At 36.2% G+C, this 18,295-nt stretch overlaps 3 protein-coding genes across 8 annotated transcripts; 1 reads left to right on the top strand and 2 right to left on the bottom strand.

Annotated features, from left to right (window-relative positions):
- The first annotated feature begins 953 nt into the window (after positions 1-953).
- LOC124410716 (probable nuclear transport factor 2) lies at positions 954-9,413 on the top strand. 3 transcript variants are annotated; one of them, XM_046889316.1, is made up of 5 exons: positions 954-1,244; positions 1,327-1,398; positions 1,975-2,073; positions 3,006-3,163; positions 4,197-4,361. In XM_046889316.1, the coding sequence occupies exons 1-4, from the start codon at positions 1,137-1,139 to the stop codon at positions 3,117-3,119; spliced, it is 393 nt and encodes a 130-aa protein (XP_046745272.1). In that variant the 5' UTR covers positions 954-1,136; the 3' UTR covers positions 3,120-3,163; positions 4,197-4,361. The 3 variants fall into 3 exon arrangements, with proteins under 3 accessions (XP_046745272.1, XP_046745270.1, XP_046745271.1); XM_046889314.1 differs by lacking the exon at positions 3,006-3,163 and adding an exon at positions 9,375-9,413 and having other exon boundaries at positions 955-1,244; positions 4,197-4,304; XM_046889315.1 differs by lacking the exon at positions 3,006-3,163 and having other exon boundaries at positions 957-1,244; positions 4,197-4,592.
- Positions 5,311-8,211, bottom strand: LOC124410715 (4-hydroxyphenylpyruvate dioxygenase). Of its 2 annotated transcripts, XM_046889312.1 has the most exons (12): positions 8,167-8,209; positions 7,926-7,952; positions 7,790-7,852; positions 7,498-7,602; positions 7,292-7,417; positions 7,079-7,168; positions 6,831-6,931; positions 6,669-6,746; positions 6,251-6,485; positions 5,811-5,933; positions 5,601-5,717; positions 5,311-5,522 (listed from the first exon to the last, which is right to left on the bottom strand). In XM_046889312.1, exons 1-12 carry the CDS (start codon positions 8,167-8,169, stop codon positions 5,448-5,450), a joined length of 1,143 nt encoding a protein of 380 aa, XP_046745268.1. In that variant the 5' UTR covers positions 8,170-8,209; the 3' UTR covers positions 5,311-5,447. The 2 variants fall into 2 exon arrangements, with proteins under 2 accessions (XP_046745268.1, XP_046745269.1); XM_046889313.1 differs by lacking the exon at positions 5,601-5,717 and having other exon boundaries at positions 8,167-8,211.
- Positions 9,414-10,236: 823 nt separating the features above from the next.
- LOC124410714 lies at positions 10,237-15,447 on the bottom strand. Of its 3 annotated transcripts, none has more exons than XM_046889309.1 (9): positions 15,258-15,447; positions 13,447-13,681; positions 13,105-13,335; positions 12,846-12,940; positions 12,655-12,724; positions 12,415-12,582; positions 10,905-12,269; positions 10,577-10,803; positions 10,237-10,510 (listed from the first exon to the last, which is right to left on the bottom strand). In XM_046889309.1, exons 1-9 carry the CDS (start codon positions 15,263-15,265, stop codon positions 10,336-10,338), a joined length of 2,574 nt encoding a protein of 857 aa, XP_046745265.1. In that variant the 5' UTR covers positions 15,266-15,447; the 3' UTR covers positions 10,237-10,335. The 3 variants fall into 3 exon arrangements, with proteins under 3 accessions (XP_046745265.1, XP_046745264.1, XP_046745266.1); XM_046889308.1 differs by lacking the exon at positions 15,258-15,447 and adding an exon at positions 14,989-15,201; XM_046889310.1 differs by lacking the exons at positions 10,237-10,510; positions 15,258-15,447 and adding an exon at positions 14,989-15,204 and having other exon boundaries at positions 10,611-10,803; positions 10,895-12,269.
- Positions 15,448-18,295: the final 2,848 nt, after the last annotated feature.

Raw genomic sequence — 18,295 nt, 5'->3', positions numbered from 1 at the left:
AAAAACATGTCTTGCACGCGACGAATCAGTATCCACTGATATTCGCCGTGATAGATCGCAGTACATAACGTGTTTCCTGTCCTAACTGAAACACAGATTTCGAAATCAATTGTATATACGTTCCACATTTAGAATGATGTAAGGTTTTACTGTAATATACTACAAACTTTAGTCTAGACGTAGATAAAACCAGGGAAACCGTGGTGATTTCGAATTTAGGTCGAACAGTATCTAAAAATAATAGAATCAGACTTCGTCTGTATAATTTAGTGCCGTAACTATTATTTCTTTTATTACTTATTAAACATTTTTTTTATGCATAGGAATGAAAAAATTGTATTTTTCACATTTAAATATCAGTAAGTTTCTTGTTTATAGTGCACTTAATAAATGCACAGCAGCTTCTAATCCTCGGATAAGTTTGATTTGCCAATGTGAAATAATATTTTCAAAAGTAAAGTTTAGATTAAGCGGTGGTACAAGAATTTACGATGTCCGTGTGGTACGTAAAACTCAACTTTCGTACTAGGTTTAAAATTCATTCTGCAGTTAACTTTTCTCCGGACGAAAGAATCTCAACTCGCATACTGATGTTTATTGTAAACCGATTCAAAGCCTTTACAGCCTGATGGCAGGCATCTTGCATCACATCAACGCACATTTTAGACCAGGCAATCCAGGCGCTTCTCGTTAAGTAATAGATATTACTAGACAAGTAAACTCCTGTGAAACTGTTCAAAAGTATGTACAAAATGGAACAAAATCCAATTCCGATAATTATGTATCCATATTTCCACTGCCGAATCATTTGGAGAGTGAAAAGCGGGGCGTACAGATGTGTCATGCATTTCGGCGGTTTGAATAAGTCGAGAAGTCGATATTCGAGATTTCTGTTCGATTATCGTTTGCCAATGCAAGTCTTGAAGTTGGTATCACCGATCGCTTTGGTATCGCTGATCGTTTCCTCCCCGCTTTGGCAAGTGGCACGAGGGGATGTCGAACGGCGTTGTTTTGTCCTTTTCGTAGGATTTTTCTGGAACTGTTAATCGTTGGCGCGGGTTAAACTACCTAACCGAATTATAGTTGTTATATATATATATTTTATAATAGGTACGAACGTAAATAATAACCTGATAATGGCGTTAAACCCGTCATACGAAGCCATCGGGAAAGGCTTCGTCCAACAATACTACGCGTTATTTGACGACCCAGTTCAGAGGCCGAATCTAATAAATATGTACAATGTGGGTATAACGTATATCGCATAACCTCCATACATGCATTATAATCCTCATGCTAAATCATTAACTCTCCTAACCCTTACAGACAGAATCGTCCTTCATGACCTTCGAAGGATTACAGATTCAAGGAGCTATAAAGATCATGGAGAAGTTGACTGTAAGTTGTAACCAAAAATTATTGGCATGTCTAACTATCCAATCAAACAATCTGCCCATCGACCCAACTAAATCTTCGCTAGATCATTGCGTTGACGAGTACTGCAGTTTCTAATTTCACGCCTCGTCTGATATAGTTTTAGGATTTTTTTTAAGAATCGGTAGACCGTCATTCACAAGATCTTGCATATCCGATGTATATACAAATTTGGCCTTGACGTTGCATTTGTTTACTCATCGGCAATGAAAATGGTCTGTCATAGAATTATCTTTAAACTTCTTGTACCATAATCAGTGAAATCAAAGCAGCAAACCGTGACGGGACTTGTTCTCAGAAAGTGATTGTACTGGCTTTTTTTCGTCCTCGGTTAAATTGAGAGCTATTCAGAAATAATATCTAGTTTAACATGAACAGTTTAACGGGCGCCGTCGTTTAATCACAAATTTTTTTTTATCACTTCGATAGAGTTTTATACTCAACCAGTGTGATGAAGCTAAAAAGAAATTGTTATAGAAATATTTGTTACATATGCTGTCTGATCTTCAATCGCAATAATTGCTTTTATTTTTCTTTCAGAGCTTAAGTTTTCAAAAAATTAATAGAATAATAACTGCGATCGACTCTCAACCTATGTTTGACGGAGGTGTATTGATCAACGTCCTTGGAAGGTTGCAGGTAAACTGATTCCCATGTATTTCACGTAATAGCACTTTTCTTGATTATATTTCATTGAATTAAAAATATCATATCGCATATACTTCGTTATATATGAACATTCTGTCTTTACTGCCGTAACTATCCGTTTACACTTCATTTGATATTTATTATATATATATTATATAAGATCTATGTAGTTCTATTTATTGTGCTCCTGCGTAATAATGCAGAGGCCTCTGTTTTATAAATTGTTCACATATTCATTTAATTTAATTTTACAATTCAGTATTACTCACAGAGGATGATTGAAATCGAGTGGAAGAAATTGAAAAAAAAAAAAAAAACTATCAGGTAGTGAGTAAATAAGAGGAACAGTTGCTAAATTTGAACTGATTTAGGTCTGAATGCATTTATAAATTTACCATTTCGTTTAAAAAAAGCTGTGTATCTATTCTGTTTACTATAATTATTATCGCTTGCTTTGTACAATATTTTTCACTGTGTCTTTGTTTTTTGCCTTTCATTTCACCAAATTAAAATTTTGTAGCTGTCATTTGAATTATCAGTCGGAATTGGCTATATATTTGGTAAAATAGCCCATTTTTCATTCTACTGCTAATTCCTTTAAAGCAAAATATCTATTTGGTCCTAACAAAATCTATATTTTCAATCAGATTGTCGGTTATGATTGTATTTTCTTCAAACACATAGTTTATTGTTACCTGTGGCGAAGAAATTATTCTGGTTTATGGTATTATCATTTGAGCTTCAGTTAAACCGTTTGCTGTAATCTATTCACAGAGAAAAAGGATTTTTTCTATATCGGTATACAAAGGTGTAAAAATGTTGTTGATCACTGAGAAGTGTTTCATTACCTATCCCTAATATCTATGTCCGTGTACCAAAGATCAGACATTGAACTGAGTCAGTGATTGTTGATGATTGGGCAGACTGACGAGGATCAGCCCCACGCGTACATCCAGACATTTGTACTGAAGGCTATTGGTACCAGCTTTTTCGTGCAGCACGACATCTTCAGACTCGCGTTGCACGACACTGTCTAGATGTCTGACATCGATTGTCCATCGATCTTCATGACGGGGCACAGGCAAGCTCAGCCTTCTTCTTCTATCGTTCTGCTTTTCATTTCTGTTAACGCAAGCACCCCCTGGTTTGTTCTGATTCATACCAACTTATTGTTTTATTTTGCTTTTAAGAAGATTGTTTTAATGGATTGTTTCAACACCTTTCTTCTACTTTTTGGGATTCCGCTTTTGCAAGCAAATAATATTTCAGTATTACCTTAGTTCTTGGGTTAACAACAGTTATTCGTTTGCAATCCTATATTTATTTTTTTTTTTTAATTCACTTTTACGGACCTTTCTTACTAGAAATATCAATTCTTCGTTCCAGTCTTAATAAACTATTTCATGCAAATAGTGTATGATAGTGCCTAGAAAATTTTAAAACAACAATCATAAAAGCACTGTTATCCTGTAATTAAGGGTATGCTATTTTACTAGTGATTAACATTGGTCTTATGTTCAACTAACATTTTTCATTGTAACAACGACAGACCTGTTTTTCAATATTGAGCATCCTCAATCCGAACGTTTATAATTAAAATAACTGCTCTCATCCTATGATAACCTGATATTCTATAATAATATCCGAGGAGGCAATCGTAAAACTTTTCCCATGTTGCTGGATATCTTTAAGATCTGTAAAAGAGAAATTCAGTATATTTTTGGTAAAAGGTGTTAATTTCACAGTATTAACATCAGTTCTCTTTGGTCTCGATTATAATTTTGTTCTATTTCAGCGTAACGCTTTGCATTTGATGCTGCATAGACATATTATGACGCTTTTGCTTATGCTTGTAATTAAGAATTTGTGAAACTCTACAAGATAGATTTATTATCCATATTCGACTTTTCATTATATTTTTCACTCGCAAATAATGCCTAAAACAGATCTTAGCTAGCAACTGTCCTTAAAATATGGCAAATAACAGAATTTTTGTATACACGGCGTATGAGATTAGCATTAGGTAAGGTTGTGATAGAATACAGAATAATGATTTTCTTTGTACGATCGAGAAGAAAGTTACCTGTACAATATTGATTGAATTGTCATTTTAGGCAGACGAAGATCCACCACATGCTTTCTCCCAAATATTTGTGCTCAAGCCACTGGGAAATTCTTTCTTTTGTCAGCACGACATCTTCCGCCTTGGGATACACGACACTGTGTGAGATCTCTGCCTGCTTTCTGATACGCTCGACATAAAAGATGATTGGAACAAAGAGAGAGAAAAAAGAGAAGAAATATTTAATAAAACACACCAGTGAGCCACGCTCGCTTCCAGCTTTAAGATAAGTGAGCCAACAATCTTTCATTTTGATATCCTTCGTCATCGCACACTAAGCGCTCATTATCCTCAGAGATACCACAGTTTTTATACAAAGAATTTCCTGCTTATCTTATATAAACGTGGCCACAACCATCTTTTAACAATAAACACGATTCAATAATTATTTTGTTTATTCAATTCCCTCATTCATAATGCTATGGCTCCCATATTCTGAATTATACACTTACTTTTGCTTAATCTTTCATATGTTATTAGTACCAGTTTTTTTTTTCTTTCCTCGCCATTTTCACCATTATTCGTCTATGAATAGTCTTAAAATTAAAACGGCCGTCAGCGTGAAATTATTCTGTAGAAAATATTGTAATGTTTAAAATTCAAAAGCAAAAAGAAAAAAAAAACTAAAAAAACAATATCATTCTGTAATACCGTATTGGCCTATGTATTTTTATAAATAATTAGAAATTGTACGTTAAATATAAAATGTGTATCATCCCATAATCATACGAATGAATTTACGACCTGTCATTAATCGACATAGTGTTTTTATCCGGGCAGAATAATAATCACCTATATTATTGCAAGCTTCTCGATGATCGTTATTCTTTTTTTTTTTAGTTACTCAAACCCTACTGAGGTCAAGTTTCTTGTGAATTTACTGCCATTCACCTTTATCTGTTTTATAATTCACATGAAATGCTTTCATGCGCTGGATCCCGAGTGTTTATTGTTAACGAGACTTCAAATTCGTTACACAACCAAATAACCTTGTCGTCTTTTTTTTTTTTTGCTTTTATTGTGCCATGATGATCTCAGTATATAACATTTGCTAAAGTTCATTGTATGTATTAGTTTAGTCGAGGTAATGTTGAAGAGTTTACCGATCGCGTCAAAAGCATTCAGTTTATTATCAAAGTGCTATATAGCTTATAAAATATAACTTAATGATAAAAGCTACGTACTAGAAATGGCATTTCAATAATTAACTATTATTGAATATTGTTCGAACTTTTTTGAAGTTTTAGAGGTTGCCACGTTTTGCTTGTTCAACTTCAATAGCTTCAAATAATGCTTGGAAGTTCCCAGCACCGAATCCCTGGAAAGAAATTATTAACGTTTTTATTGAAATCTACGGATTGAAAATACCTAGTATGGTATGATAAAATTTACTAACGTTATGGTTGTGTCGCTGAATTACTTCTATAAAAAGTGTTGGTCTATCCTGCATATTTTTTGTAAATATTTGAAGTAGGTAACCATCGTCATCGTAGTCGATAAGAATCTTCAATTTCTATGAAATGAATTTGAAAAACTGGTTAAACATCATTCCGGCATAAGTTGTATTATTAACTGTGCACTAAGCATTGAAAAATTATCATTTCACCTGCAGTATACTCAAGTCCTCTGTAATTTGTACGCGGCTATTTTTAAGACGATCCCTCAACATTTCGTAGTAGCTATCTGGCACATCGAGGAATTCCATACCTCGGGTACGCAGGTTTTCAATCTACAGTCACAAACTCATGAATCATTTAATTTTTACGTAATTTATATACATGCATACATAGTACACTTATGTCGCACGATTTGATTCTTAACAAGGATCGATCAAACCTAATGCTTACAAGTATTTTATGTATCTATCGCCAAAGTTAAAATCTAATATCATTAAATTCTAAATAAAGTGTTCATATTGTTTTATGAAAATCTTAAAACAAGAAAATTTTATATCTGTTATTTACTGTTTGATATGTTAAGCAACAAAATTTTCGTCTTACTGATAATCAAATGTCTGTTTTATCTTGCAGAAAATTTAAAACTTACGGCTGCAATTATGTCACTGGTATTCAGAGCTATGTGCTGAACACCAGCTCCTCCGTAATATTCAACGAATTCTTGAATCTGAGATCGTTTTTTTCCTGGTGCTGGTTCATTGATCGGCATTTTTACAGTCTCTTCCCAGTTTGTTAAGACTATAGATCTGAGCGCCGAATACTCAGTGTGCAGTTGCGTGTCATCCACTGACCAAAATCTATGGAACTGTAGACACTGTTCATACCTAAAGGCAGTTTACGATTACATGTTAAATGATAAATCCATAATGTAGTGACATAAGAATTTTTCAGTTCTACATCTATTAATGCCATCATGTATTTTTTTTTTTGATTAATGGTTGATCGTCTTTACTTCTTGTCTCATCTCATCTCATGTAGTAAAATTACCATTCGTAATTGTTACTCACCATTTTGCAACATTTTCCATCTCATTATCTGGTTGATTTCCAACAACGTGATCAATAAAATTTAGTTTAATAGGCGGCCTGCAATCAGAATAAGTAGCAATCCGTTTAACACTCGTTAATGTCTACGGCCTAATAACAAGGTGTAAAAAATTTTCAACTCACAGGAGTGCTACAATTGGATCTTTCTTTGTGGTCTTGAACCCGGGAAGGAATGGGCCCGTGTAGTTACTTCGGTCCACAAACGTATGTTGCGTATCTCCATACTAACAGTACACGTGATAATTATTCATCTTACAATGCCAGAATTTCTTAGTTTGTTAACATTTTTACCACAAATGATGCAAATAGATGAGATCGTGTTCCGTGTGCCTATAATCGTCAAGATAACGTATATTTACTTGTCAACTCACAGTCTGAACAGTGGCAAACCGGACGATGCCAAATTCGTCTTGTTCTTCCCACACATCACGCACGATTCTTGCGCCATGCTCCCTTGCGATCTGGGCACAAAAAGAGTATTTTTGGATTGTATTAACATTTGAAAACATTTCTTGTAGATAGATGATCGTCGGGAAGTTCTGTGCCCTGGTAACAAACTATTAATTATACCAAATTCAATGTACCTTGACGATGGTGTAGATGTCTTCAACGGTAAAGGCCACATCATGAACTCCGTCGCCGTGCCGAGTAAGCTGAACCGCCATTTCCTCGTTGTCAGGCTCGTAGGCTGACTCGAATACGAAGACAATCTACAGATGGAATGAACATGAAGGGATACAAGCTTAAGACAGAATTCTCTTACTCTTACCCTATTCAATAGTTGGGTTACCTTATTTTGTCTGACTGCGTGCGATGCTTTGTCCCGTGTGCCAGTCTCCAAACCACGGTAGCCCACGGGTTCAAACCCCATTCTCGCACAGTAGAAGCTAGCCGCCTATTCAACAGTTAGAGGGACCAGTTTGAGTCAACTTTGTCAAATTAGAAAAATATGGATGCGGTCACTATATAATTATTTAAAAATTGAAACTAAAATTATATTTTCCCCAACAGTCACAGTCGAGTCGTATCGCTCATCGTAATTGAAGAGTAAGTAAGGTAAAAGTTTGAAGTGAGGATCTCACCTGCTTTGCATTACCGACCCAAAACGTCAAGTGATCGAAGTTAAGAAATTTCCCCCCTTCTGGCTGAAATGAAGAATCCAGCAGTTAGACAAATCATACGTTGCATTGTCTGGTTATACTTTTGGGTCCTACTTACCTTCGGTCCCTTATCCGTGTAACTGGTCTGAAAAAGTAATGAAATGAAGAAATGATTATAGAGGTCAATAATCGTGATGTTTCTCGTGTTTTTCTGTTCTTTTCATAATTAATAGTTCAAAAATTATGTAAATTGTCTGGAAAAAAGTGTTTAATATCACAGTGTTATCCGGTTTTTAACTTTTTATTATATTTTCGTACATAGAAGGAATAGATCACGCTAATTTTTGGTAATTGCTCACCATCGTGTGTTGACTTTTTTTCCTAAATTATAAGATTGTGAAATGTAAAAAATCTGATCTGTATCCGCGTTAGCGATTCTCGTCAGAAGTATAATTTGTGAAAAGTGTTGAGTCGATCCCTCTTTAAATGCGAACTGGCTACCTGGGGAAGCTTATTCTGATTGGTGGAAACCGGAGGCTTGTTTGCGCGCAGATCTCTCGTGAGTTCGCGAATAAATTAATTAATTGATGACTACAGTTGGCCGAGACCCGATCATGATGTGATCGGATGATATCCACCTCCATTTTACAAATATCGTATAAAATTATACGTACCCGATCGTAAAATATCTGGAGGCCTGAGGGGCTCGATAAATTTAGCGCTGCTTTTGCATAATTGTGCGAATCGAGATAATCTTGAGAGTGAGAAAGTTTATAAAATTCTAGCTTAACCGGAAAATATTTATTTATGTAGAATTATTACGGTGGTAATTGCCGACGATTTTATCATAATTTTTCCCTCGAATGAAAATAGTTTAGGTGTCATATGCCAAAATTTTCGTTTCAAGTTATTGAGAAAATGTTTTTGCATTTTTCATCTCAAGTTAATAACACGACAAGTGAATATGAAATTAGAACACATTATAACATGATGATATGAACATAATAATCTTTTCTACATTTGCGAGGACTTCTTTCCATATTCTAGCTAAAATTATAAAAATCTCCGATTCGCAACATTTTTATCATTTCTAAGATTGCTATTTCTCTAATCAATGCGGTTCCTTAACGTTAATTAGAAATCTGCAGATAAAATGAATTATCTAGCATCTTTGACATTTCACGCGCTATTGCATTCGGATTGATTAATTTTTCATTTTTTCTTATCCCTCTACTACTTCGAGCAATAGGTAAACATGTTTTTCAAATTCCTGTTTTCGCAAACATAACTGCGTAAATTATCGACTCGTATTATTATCAGAATCGTAAATAACTAATACAGCTGTTCATTTCCGTGTCGAAACGACTCATCCGATATATTTCAATTTTGGTCTACTGGTTATTATAAAAATTATCCAGAATTTTCAAAAATATTCAACCAGATTGCAGATTTATTTTGGCGCGTAAAACGCGATACGACCTTGCCTGAAATTCTAAAAAGAATCAATCCACTTTTCGAATTAGGGATGCGATCTGTGTAGAAGGAATAGAAACTATTTTGAATGCAGATTCTCAACTGGTTTTTATTCTAAAATAAATATACAAGCATATAAGGATACGACAATAATTTCAATATTAGCTGCATTCTAAACGCATGTTGACATTTACTTGAAGAACCTGGTAGAAAAATTCGATGTCATTGAAATAGCTTTCCGCATTTTTTCCGTGGTAAATACTAAAACCAGTTGACATAAACAAGTCGAAGGTGTGACCAGTTGTTGCTCTGCAGGCTGCGAGCTATCAAGATGCAAATAAAACTGGATATTCTGGAGGCTCGATTGGCTGGCTCCTCTCTACGGCCTTAGTCGGGCTTCCAAGCGGCATACTTTGCGTTGAATAATTATGCAACTATCCTCGGTGTTTTTTGTATCAAACAATGATAATGGAGTATTTCAGCTATCGTAGCCCAATATACATATAATATTTGTTTTTCGTCACATTGCTTCCAGCAAGGCAAGCAATTTTTAAAAACAGAATTTGCAAATTCTTAAATTTACTTATATGTACGTATACGTATTGTGTACGTTAAATAGGTATTACAGTTACATCAATTAATACTATAATGTTTAATAATAATAATATTAACATTCACTCATAACAAATACACGTTGTATCTGCAATCGTATTATTTAATTATAAGTCCGGAAACTCATGAAAAAATGTATAAAGCCTTAATAATTATAATACGTGGTCCATAAAAATCTTATTTTGGCAAGAGTTCGAACTATAAAAACATCTCCAGCTCATTCTGGGTTAGTCGTTTGAAGTTTGCAATAAAACTTGGCAGCTCGCGTGAATAAATTACATATGTATAATTTCAAACTTCGTTTAATCCTGAATTCATTACTGCTGCCATAAGGCTCTTTACTAATATTGTTAGTTTTCTTTGTTGTATTTTGGTGTTTCTTCTTATGTTTTTCCTTTCTTTGCAAGACGAAACCAAAATGAAACAAAAATAGCTTATTAAATTTACAACAAAATTATGCCATGATCTCTCTCCAATCTTCGCTTAGCCTTGAGAGGAACAACACCCATTAGATCCGCTGGTGTAGGTAGTCCGCCATTCATGTTGGGCGCCATAGCCTGCTGATAAAAAACTTGCAGCTTTCCGCACTGGTATCCATATACGACCGTGTCTTCCGTTCTGTGAACAGAAACATGCGAAGAAATTATTTCAGTCTCTGAAGTAGAGTAGCTACGGGTTTCTTACCTCACTACAATGTCTGTCATGTTACTAGCTTTACTGAATCTGTCGTGAAGAAATGAGATGATTTCTGTTTCTGTAACACCCCAGAGACCAGCACGGTGGACTGTATCCCATTGTGGATCTACGCTGAGGACGCTGTACAATTCTCTGCTGTCACTGGGTGGTAGAGGTTCTAGACATCGTTGAAGTTTAGACTCTAGTTTCGCAAGAACTTGAACACAAGTATCCCACTATTGGAAATATTAATTTTTGAGTATTGGCAAATGGTTTCTACTGAAAACAAATGTGCAACATTGCATTGGTGCAAAAAATATTTCATACATATACTAACTAGGGAATGTATGAGGTCGCAATTGTTGCCAACATTTTCTTCCATTAACAATACTAGGACCATGTTTTGCTGGCCATAAATAAAAAGTTCAAGTTTTTCCAAGGAACTTTCCTCCGTCTTGGAATAAATCCAGTCTTGATCTAGGTCCTCTTCCTCGTCACTCACGTCTTTGCTTGCTGCATCCAGTTTGCTCCTGAGCAACTGGTTTGTCGTTGTAGAGAAACTTGATAAGTCACGAAATTCACTTGGTGTAGTTTCTCTACTGCAAAACCCACTCGTACGTTCGTCGGCTAGTAAACTAAGCTTTGACATTAACGGCGTTAACTGTAACCCGTCAAGTTTTTTTCGTTGAGGTAAATCGAAAATGCTACCGCATTCCGAGGCCGATTTTTCCCTACCCTCTTCGTCTGGAGCATTTAAGGATTTAAGAGGTAGACTCATAGATCGACGGTAAATTTCTTGTTTCGTTTTTTTCTCTGTTGTTACGTCAGCATTGGAAACAGCGGTATTCTCAGAAACGGACAGAACTTGACAATCGAATCCTTCTATCATAGCTGCCTTATGATTTTCCACCAATGGAAACTTTTGTAAAAAATCTGTATGTGTAGCCAACTTTACATTGGCTGCACCAGACTTGAGTTCCTGGTAATGTGTAGCAACATTGTAATCGTACAAAGCTTTGGAAACTGGTAAACCATCGGTCCTGAATATTGGGAAGCATGGGTCTGTAATTGTATGGTAAAACTGTTTCCCCGGTGGAAGTTTTTTTCGAGGTGAATCCTCGTAGTAGTCAGAGCAAAGATTGTTATTCAAGCTTGGTAATCCTATACTGTAGTACCTAAGAGATACTCTATTCGTATGTTTGTGTAACGTTTTAGTCAGGTCTGGCAAACTAAGACTTATTTTAGCAGGAAATCTAAGTTTATCCAGCTTCTCGATCGGAGGTGCATTCCTTAGTTTGTTTGCCCTTTTGCACCTTAGTGCTTCCTTGACAAGGTCTGGGATGTCACTGATATTTTCTACTTCAACAACTTGCTTTTCAGGCATAGCTTTGCTCTCACAGTCATCCGCACCGCTGCAAATCAATACTGCGGTTTCATGAAGCATTCTGTTAACGTCCTTCAAAGGTGTAGAACAAACGCTAGGGGTCAACGGGTTTACAGTCTTGGAGCGATCTGTTGTAACATCTTGCTTCCGTTTTGCTGGTGAGCTATATGTTGTGGGAGGTAGCGAGGGGTAGAAAGATGCACCGCTATCGTACTGCATCGAGTCCAATTCTCCTTCTTCTGGTACTGTGAATATCCGTGACGTATCGCGTTTCATACCCGAGGTGCAAGAATCCTTTATGTTATTCTTCGATAAGTTCTGAAACGTGTGTTTTGTCAATTTTAGATTGAGTAACCAAAGAAAAATCCACCAATGTTAATTCACAGTAGTAAATACTATAGCAGTGAGTAGTAGTGGAATGAGTGAAGTAGACAGCGATGGTTTACAAAATACCGAACAGCACCTTTTTCAACATTGTTTTTTTCATGGTAGGGTCAAGATACGAATTATAGACACGTTCGGCAGCTGCATCTTGTTTCAATTTGATTACTTGTTTGCGTTCAACGTAGACTCGGAGGAGTTGAACTCCGACTGGCAGATCAAACCCTGTTCCTACAGTTTCTGCAGGGGCCTAGATGCAAAGTAAAAAATATATTATACTTGATAAAATTCCACTGATCTCAAATTCATTTATTTCCGTTACCTTTATACGATACGGATCAGTTACGATTAATTGTTTGGTCAATTCCGGATTCAGCTGAGTAGCCACAACCCTGGATTATGACAAAATTGTGTCAATGATTAAGTTTGAAATTTGGAGTTGACTTCTGATCATTTGCAAAGAAGTCAATACCAAAAATATTTCAGGTAAATAAAATAGACGATGTTACTTACTTATTATTGTAGAACAAGGCACCGCCTAAAATACCACTTGTTTCTTGGCAATATTGTAGCACTTGTATAGCTTCTAAAAAAACATTGCTTGCACTCTGGAACGAAAATATTTTTCAAACAATTAGCTTGTTCACAGTAAAAAATGGTGATTTTATTTTTCGTCACCTATAATCCAAAAAACTTAGTGTAATAAATTTGGAATTGATTTTTCGGAATTTAGAATCAGAATGATATAAATTACTTTGGTGAAAAAGCGAACCTTAGGAAACTTGATGGTGGGAAGATTGGTGAATAAGTTGGCACCGTATTGCAGTATAGGAAGATAAGTTTCAAACATTTGATATAATTTCTCAGTCAGTCTGTTCCTGTCCCCACCAAGTGATGTCGAAATAGTTTCAAGATCACGATGATAAAATTTCAGTGTCGATTCCAAAGTGTCAGCTCGTCTCTGGACTACCCAATCCTGAATATTTCGGTCAGTTCCGACTGCCTGGGTACAATGGAAAGTAAGTTCGGCTTTTGTAGATTTATCTTGTCTATTAGACCAAGTTAGAAAGCTATCAGCATGCAGTTGAGTTGTTAAATGTTAATTCAAACTCACTAGTATATACTGTCCCAATTTTTTTAAAACAAATTTGCCACCTTGTAGAGAAATTACTCGTGGAGGTGAGAAAGATGTAGTAAGAAACTGTGTGACACCCATCAATTGACCGGCGAGTGCGAGCCTTTGGGTAGGTGATACCCAAGCAGGATGAAAATAAATAACAGCCTCGGCAGGGTCATCTTCCTCTCTGCGACACCTTGCTGTGTCGTACACGAACACTATCATCATTTCCCTAGAACGAATAACAACCACAGGCCGATAATTAGAAAGTAACATAATGAATTAAATTATGATTCGAATAAACTACCTAGTTATTAATAAACAATTTTTTCAATTGAATCATTAGCCTAAGCACAACCATTGTTTAGTAGCTTTGTATAAGAGAATTACTTTAGCCTAATGCTCTGACTTTGTTATGTATGTACAATGCGCTTGGATAGAAATGAACTATGAATATGTGTAAAGATTAGATGGCAACGTTTGACTCGCTGAATAAGCAAAAGAGTGATTGTAGTATAACAAATGAGAGCTAAGGTCGCTTATGATGAACATTCCAACTATGGTTGACCCAATTTGTGTTATATTTATTCTATCCATAAGTCTGCCACTATCTGAATATTACATGTTCATATGTTGGATTCAATTTGTGAGACTAAGTATCCGCATTCCAGCTACATTTACTGAGATACTTCAATCAAAGAGATGTGCAGCTTAAATCTTTGGTGATTTAGGTCAGAATAAAAACAACTCCTTGCTTTGAACTTTTACACATAGGCACAGTAAGACTTTGAACAATCAGGCGCTTGACGGACAGTAAAAATTTTGTGTCGAGTATTTTCTTTCCGTTGAGGACTGAAGAAATAGAGCACAACTTTGATGAAATCAACCAAACCTGAGAAAAATAATTGGTTCTTCAGGTTAATATACATAGCGCTGCACGCATGCCGGTCAATCTTTAAATTAAATCCTACATTTTGTATTGTAATTTCTATAAAAAAAACCTGCTTATGAGCTACAAATTTAAAGAAATAAGTTATCTACTTTGACCTAAGACACCAAAGAATTAATCTACACCTATGAGGTAGAAAGTCGGTATTTATAAAAAGAGGTACTGTTCAACTTTTGATTGATACTTCGTGACTCTTTTACAATGGTCCTCATCGAACAGATAATACAATTATCTGATGAAATGGATCAAATTAGCTCTGTTGAAATGGATAAGTTAGTTATCTATGATAATAGAAAGCTTATCAAGTTGAAAGCAATGACATCAGTTACTGATACTTCGAATTTTGTATCGAGAATTGAACAGTGGCAAGTACACGGATTGATAAAGCTTGCCTAAACCAAAAACTAGTGATAAAATGGCAGAGCACACTTTTGACAAGAAGATATGAAATTCATATTCTTGATAGACTTAATTTTTAAGCGCAATGAGAAATATCTTCCGCATGGTAAATGCTGTCTGGGCAATATTCACCTGAAATCATTATAGTTATTTTAAGATATTAATTTTAATTGATACAAAAATAAACTCACACCAATTTGAAATCTGCATTGTCTTTCACGAATATTAAAGAATTATACAGAGACATATGGAAAGATTTTTGTGCAATTAAAGTGTAAAAATTATATGAGAGAGAGCATTAAGATTGGTTGAACCTCTTAGCAGATAAAAGAGTGGACGGGAGTCGGCGAGAATCATTCGTAAAAAAGAACAGCTTGACAAAGTAGTAAACATTCCATTATCACGCTACTACGCTACTTTTTAATTAGATAACGCAACAATTACGTAACAGTCGACGTACTTTGCCATGATTGTTTATGTAGTGCTTCTCCGCGCGTCGTCCCAGTCAAACGTCAAACGTCAAAACCTTGGGTGGATTTTCATAATTTATTGCATTGTTTGAGGTGGAATCACGCGAATCACTTACACCATGGCGGAGGACACCTATTCTGTACCACAATTTCATGTCTGGGCAGTATCATTCAATGTTTGCATGACAGAAATAAGTCTGCATAACGTTTTGCGTTCGACCGGTATGCCGACGCCATGTTGATATTGATTACGAACGCTCTTTAATCAAGGAGGCAGTGGGAAGGCTGTGGTCGGCTTTCTTTACTACAGGCTGGTCGTGGTACTAGGTGGCGGCGCGGAATAAAGATACTACGTAAATTATGTCAATGGATTTACATTCTGTGATGGAGGCCAACTTTGAGTACAATTTATGAAAATCTTGCCGCCTATTAAAATCTGATATTCGAAAACTGATTCGTTGTTCAGATTCAAACGACTCTTTCTGAACTAATTGAACATCAAGGTTTGCAAAGATGGCATTTAGAGCATCGTAGATCGAAAACGGCTGAGAAAATTTGTAGAAAATACGTGAAAGCCTAGTCGATTCATTATTTTGGTACAAATTACATAAAATAGTAACAATACGTTATCATACATATTATATCTTATCCTGCGGGGGTGCGTTGAGCCTGTGCAGAGGCCGGTACTTACACTACATTTACGAACTACGACGGTAGCTATCCGATATAGTGTTTTTGTTAGTTTGCTTAAGATATTGCTTTCCTTTTCACCATATGATAAGGGAATTTCTTCAGTAAAGTTTAGACACATGTTTTGTATTATTATTTGTATGTTCGCTTTAGCACGTTTTGTCAACTTATTGAATTACGAAACATTGAAAGCCGATCTCTGGTACTAGAATTACCGCATGTTGAATAAACTAGACCTGAACTGAGGTTGAAACTTTATAAGTGTGAATATGTGCTTTTTCGTCCTCACCCATTCAGAAACCCTGAACAGATTTCTGTGTTTTAGCTGTAACTTTTGATCCGTTGCTCGCAGCGTATTGGGACTGCGCTCAATCAATTTCTCTCGCAAAATTGCGTCAGAATAGTGCCCTAAATAATTGATTGCAGCACTTTTCGAAATCATCGAAATTTTCGCTAAAAATCCAATGGGGTTAGCCTTACTTTTTTTGCGATTTTTGGAGCTGAAAATTTCTCGTCACCGAATTGATTTGTATGACTGTTTATTGGCTAATTGGAACCCCAGAAACTCAAGAAACAAATTAAGAAAAGCGTAGGACCAACAGCAGAGAAATGACAATGGAAATCTGCAGTTTTTTGGCTGTAACTTCTGATCCGTTGCTCGCAGCGTATTGGGACTGCGCCTAATCGATTTCTCTCGCGAAATTACGTCGGAATGGTGCCCTGAAGAATTAATTGCAGCACTTTTCGAAGTCGTCGAAATTTTCGCCGAAGTTCCAAAGGGGTTAGCCTTACTTTTTTTGCGATTTTTGGAGCCGAAAATTTTTGGTCTCCGAATTAATTTGTGTGACCGTTTTTAGGCTAATTGAAACCACGGGAACTCAAATAACACATAAAAAAAAGCGTAGGACCAACAGCAGAGAAATAACGATAAAAATCTGCAGTTTTTTGGCTGTAACTTTTGATCCGTTGCTCGCAGCGTATTGGGACTGCGCTTAATCGATATCTCTCGCAAAATTACGTCGGAATAGTGCCCTGAAGAATTAATTGCAGCACTTTTCAAAGTCGTCGAAATTTTCGCCAAAAATCCAAAGGGGTTAGCCTTACTTTTTTTGCGATTTTAAGAGCCGAAAATTTTTGGTCTCCGAATTGATTTGTATGACCGTTTCTAGGCTAATTGGAACCACAGGAACTCAAGGAACACATTAAAAAAAGCGTAGGACCAACAGCAAAGAAATGACGATAAAAATCTGCAGTTTTTTTGCTGTAACTTTTGATCCGTTGCTCGCAGCGTATTGGGACTGCGCTTAATCGATTCCTCTCGCAAAATTACGTCGGAATAGTGCCCGAAAGAATTAATTGCAGCACTTTTCAAAGTCGTCGAAATTTTCACCAAAAATGCAAAGGGGTTAGCCTTGGATTTTTTTTGGCCGAAAAATCTTTTGTCTTGGAATCGATTTGTATGACCCTTTCCGGAGTAAATCGACCCCCAGGAACTCAAAAAACACACGAAAAAGAGCGTAGGACCAACAGCAGAGAAATGAGGACGAAAATAAGCAGTTTTTCGCCTGTAACTTTTGATCCGTTGCTCGCAGCGTATTGGGACTGCGCTTAATCGATTCCTCTCGCAAAATTACGTCGGAATAGTGCCTGAAAGAATTAATTGCAGCACTTTTCAAAGTCGTCGAAATTTTTACCAAAAATGCAAAGGGGTTAGCCTTGGATTTTTTTTGGCCGAAAAATCTTTTGTCTTGGAATCGATTTGTATGACCCTATCCGGAGTAAATCGACCCCCAGGAACTCAAAAAACACACGAAAAAGAGCGTAGGACCAACAGCAGAGAAATGAGGACGAAAATAAGCAGTTTTTCGCCTGTAACTTTTGATCCGTTGCTCGCAGCGTATTGGGACTGCGCTTAATCGATTCCTCTCGCAAAATTACGTCGGAATAGTGCCTGAAAGAATTAATTGCAGCACTTTTCAAAGTCGTCGAAATTTTCACCAAAAATGCAAAGGGGTTAGCCTTGGATTTTTTTTGGCCGAAAAATCTTTTGTCTTGGAATCGATTTGTATGACCCTTTCCGGAGTAAATCGACCCCCAGGAACTCAAAAAACACACGAAAAAGAGCGTAGGACCAACAGCAGAGAAATGAGGACGAAAATAAGCAGTTTTTCGCCTGTAACTTTTGATTCGTTGCTCGCAGCGTATTGGGACTGCGCTTAATCGATTCCTCTCGCAAAATTACGTCGGAATAGTGCCCGAAAGAATTAATTGCAGCACTTTTCAAAGTCGTCGAAATTTTCACCAAAAATGCAAAGGGGTTAGCCTTGGATTTTTTTTG

Source organism: Diprion similis, chromosome 9, assembly GCF_021155765.1.
Source record: "Diprion similis isolate iyDipSimi1 chromosome 9, iyDipSimi1.1, whole genome shotgun sequence".
Classification (NCBI taxonomy): domain Eukaryota; kingdom Metazoa; phylum Arthropoda; class Insecta; order Hymenoptera; family Diprionidae; genus Diprion; species Diprion similis.
Note: the sequence above shows the minus strand (reverse complement) of the source record. Positions and strands in the feature narration are given on the sequence as shown.

Bases quoted from the DNA above. Each gene is read 5' to 3' on its own strand.
- LOC124410716 (XM_046889314.1), top strand. From the start codon at position 1,137: ATGGCGTTAAACCCGTCATACGAAGCCATCGGGAAAGGCTTCGTCCAA. The intron at 1,399-1,974 runs GTAAGTTGTAAC...TTTTTCTTTCAG, and splicing joins AGATCATGGAGAAGTTGACT to AGCTTAAGTTTTCAAAAAAT. The intron at 2,074-4,196 runs GTAAACTGATTC...TTGTCATTTTAG, and splicing joins ACGTCCTTGGAAGGTTGCAG to GCAGACGAAGATCCACCACA.
- LOC124410715 (XM_046889312.1), bottom strand. The intron at 7,603-7,789 runs GTGAGATCCTCA...ACTGTTGAATAG, and splicing joins GGGTCGGTAATGCAAAGCAG to GCGGCTAGCTTCTACTGTGC. The intron at 5,718-5,810 runs GTGAAATGATAA...TTCATTTCATAG, and splicing joins AGGACTTGAGTATACTGCAG to AAATTGAAGATTCTTATCGA.
- LOC124410714 (XM_046889308.1), bottom strand. From the start codon at position 15,044: ATGTCTCTGTATAATTCTTTAATATTCGTGAAAGACAATGCAGATTTC. The intron at 12,270-12,414 runs GTGCTGTTCGGT...CACACGTTTCAG, and splicing joins AAAAAACAATGTTGAAAAAG to AACTTATCGAAGAATAACAT. The intron at 10,511-10,576 runs GTAAGAAACCCG...TTCTGTTCACAG, and splicing joins ATGACAGACATTGTAGTGAG to AACGGAAGACACGGTCGTAT.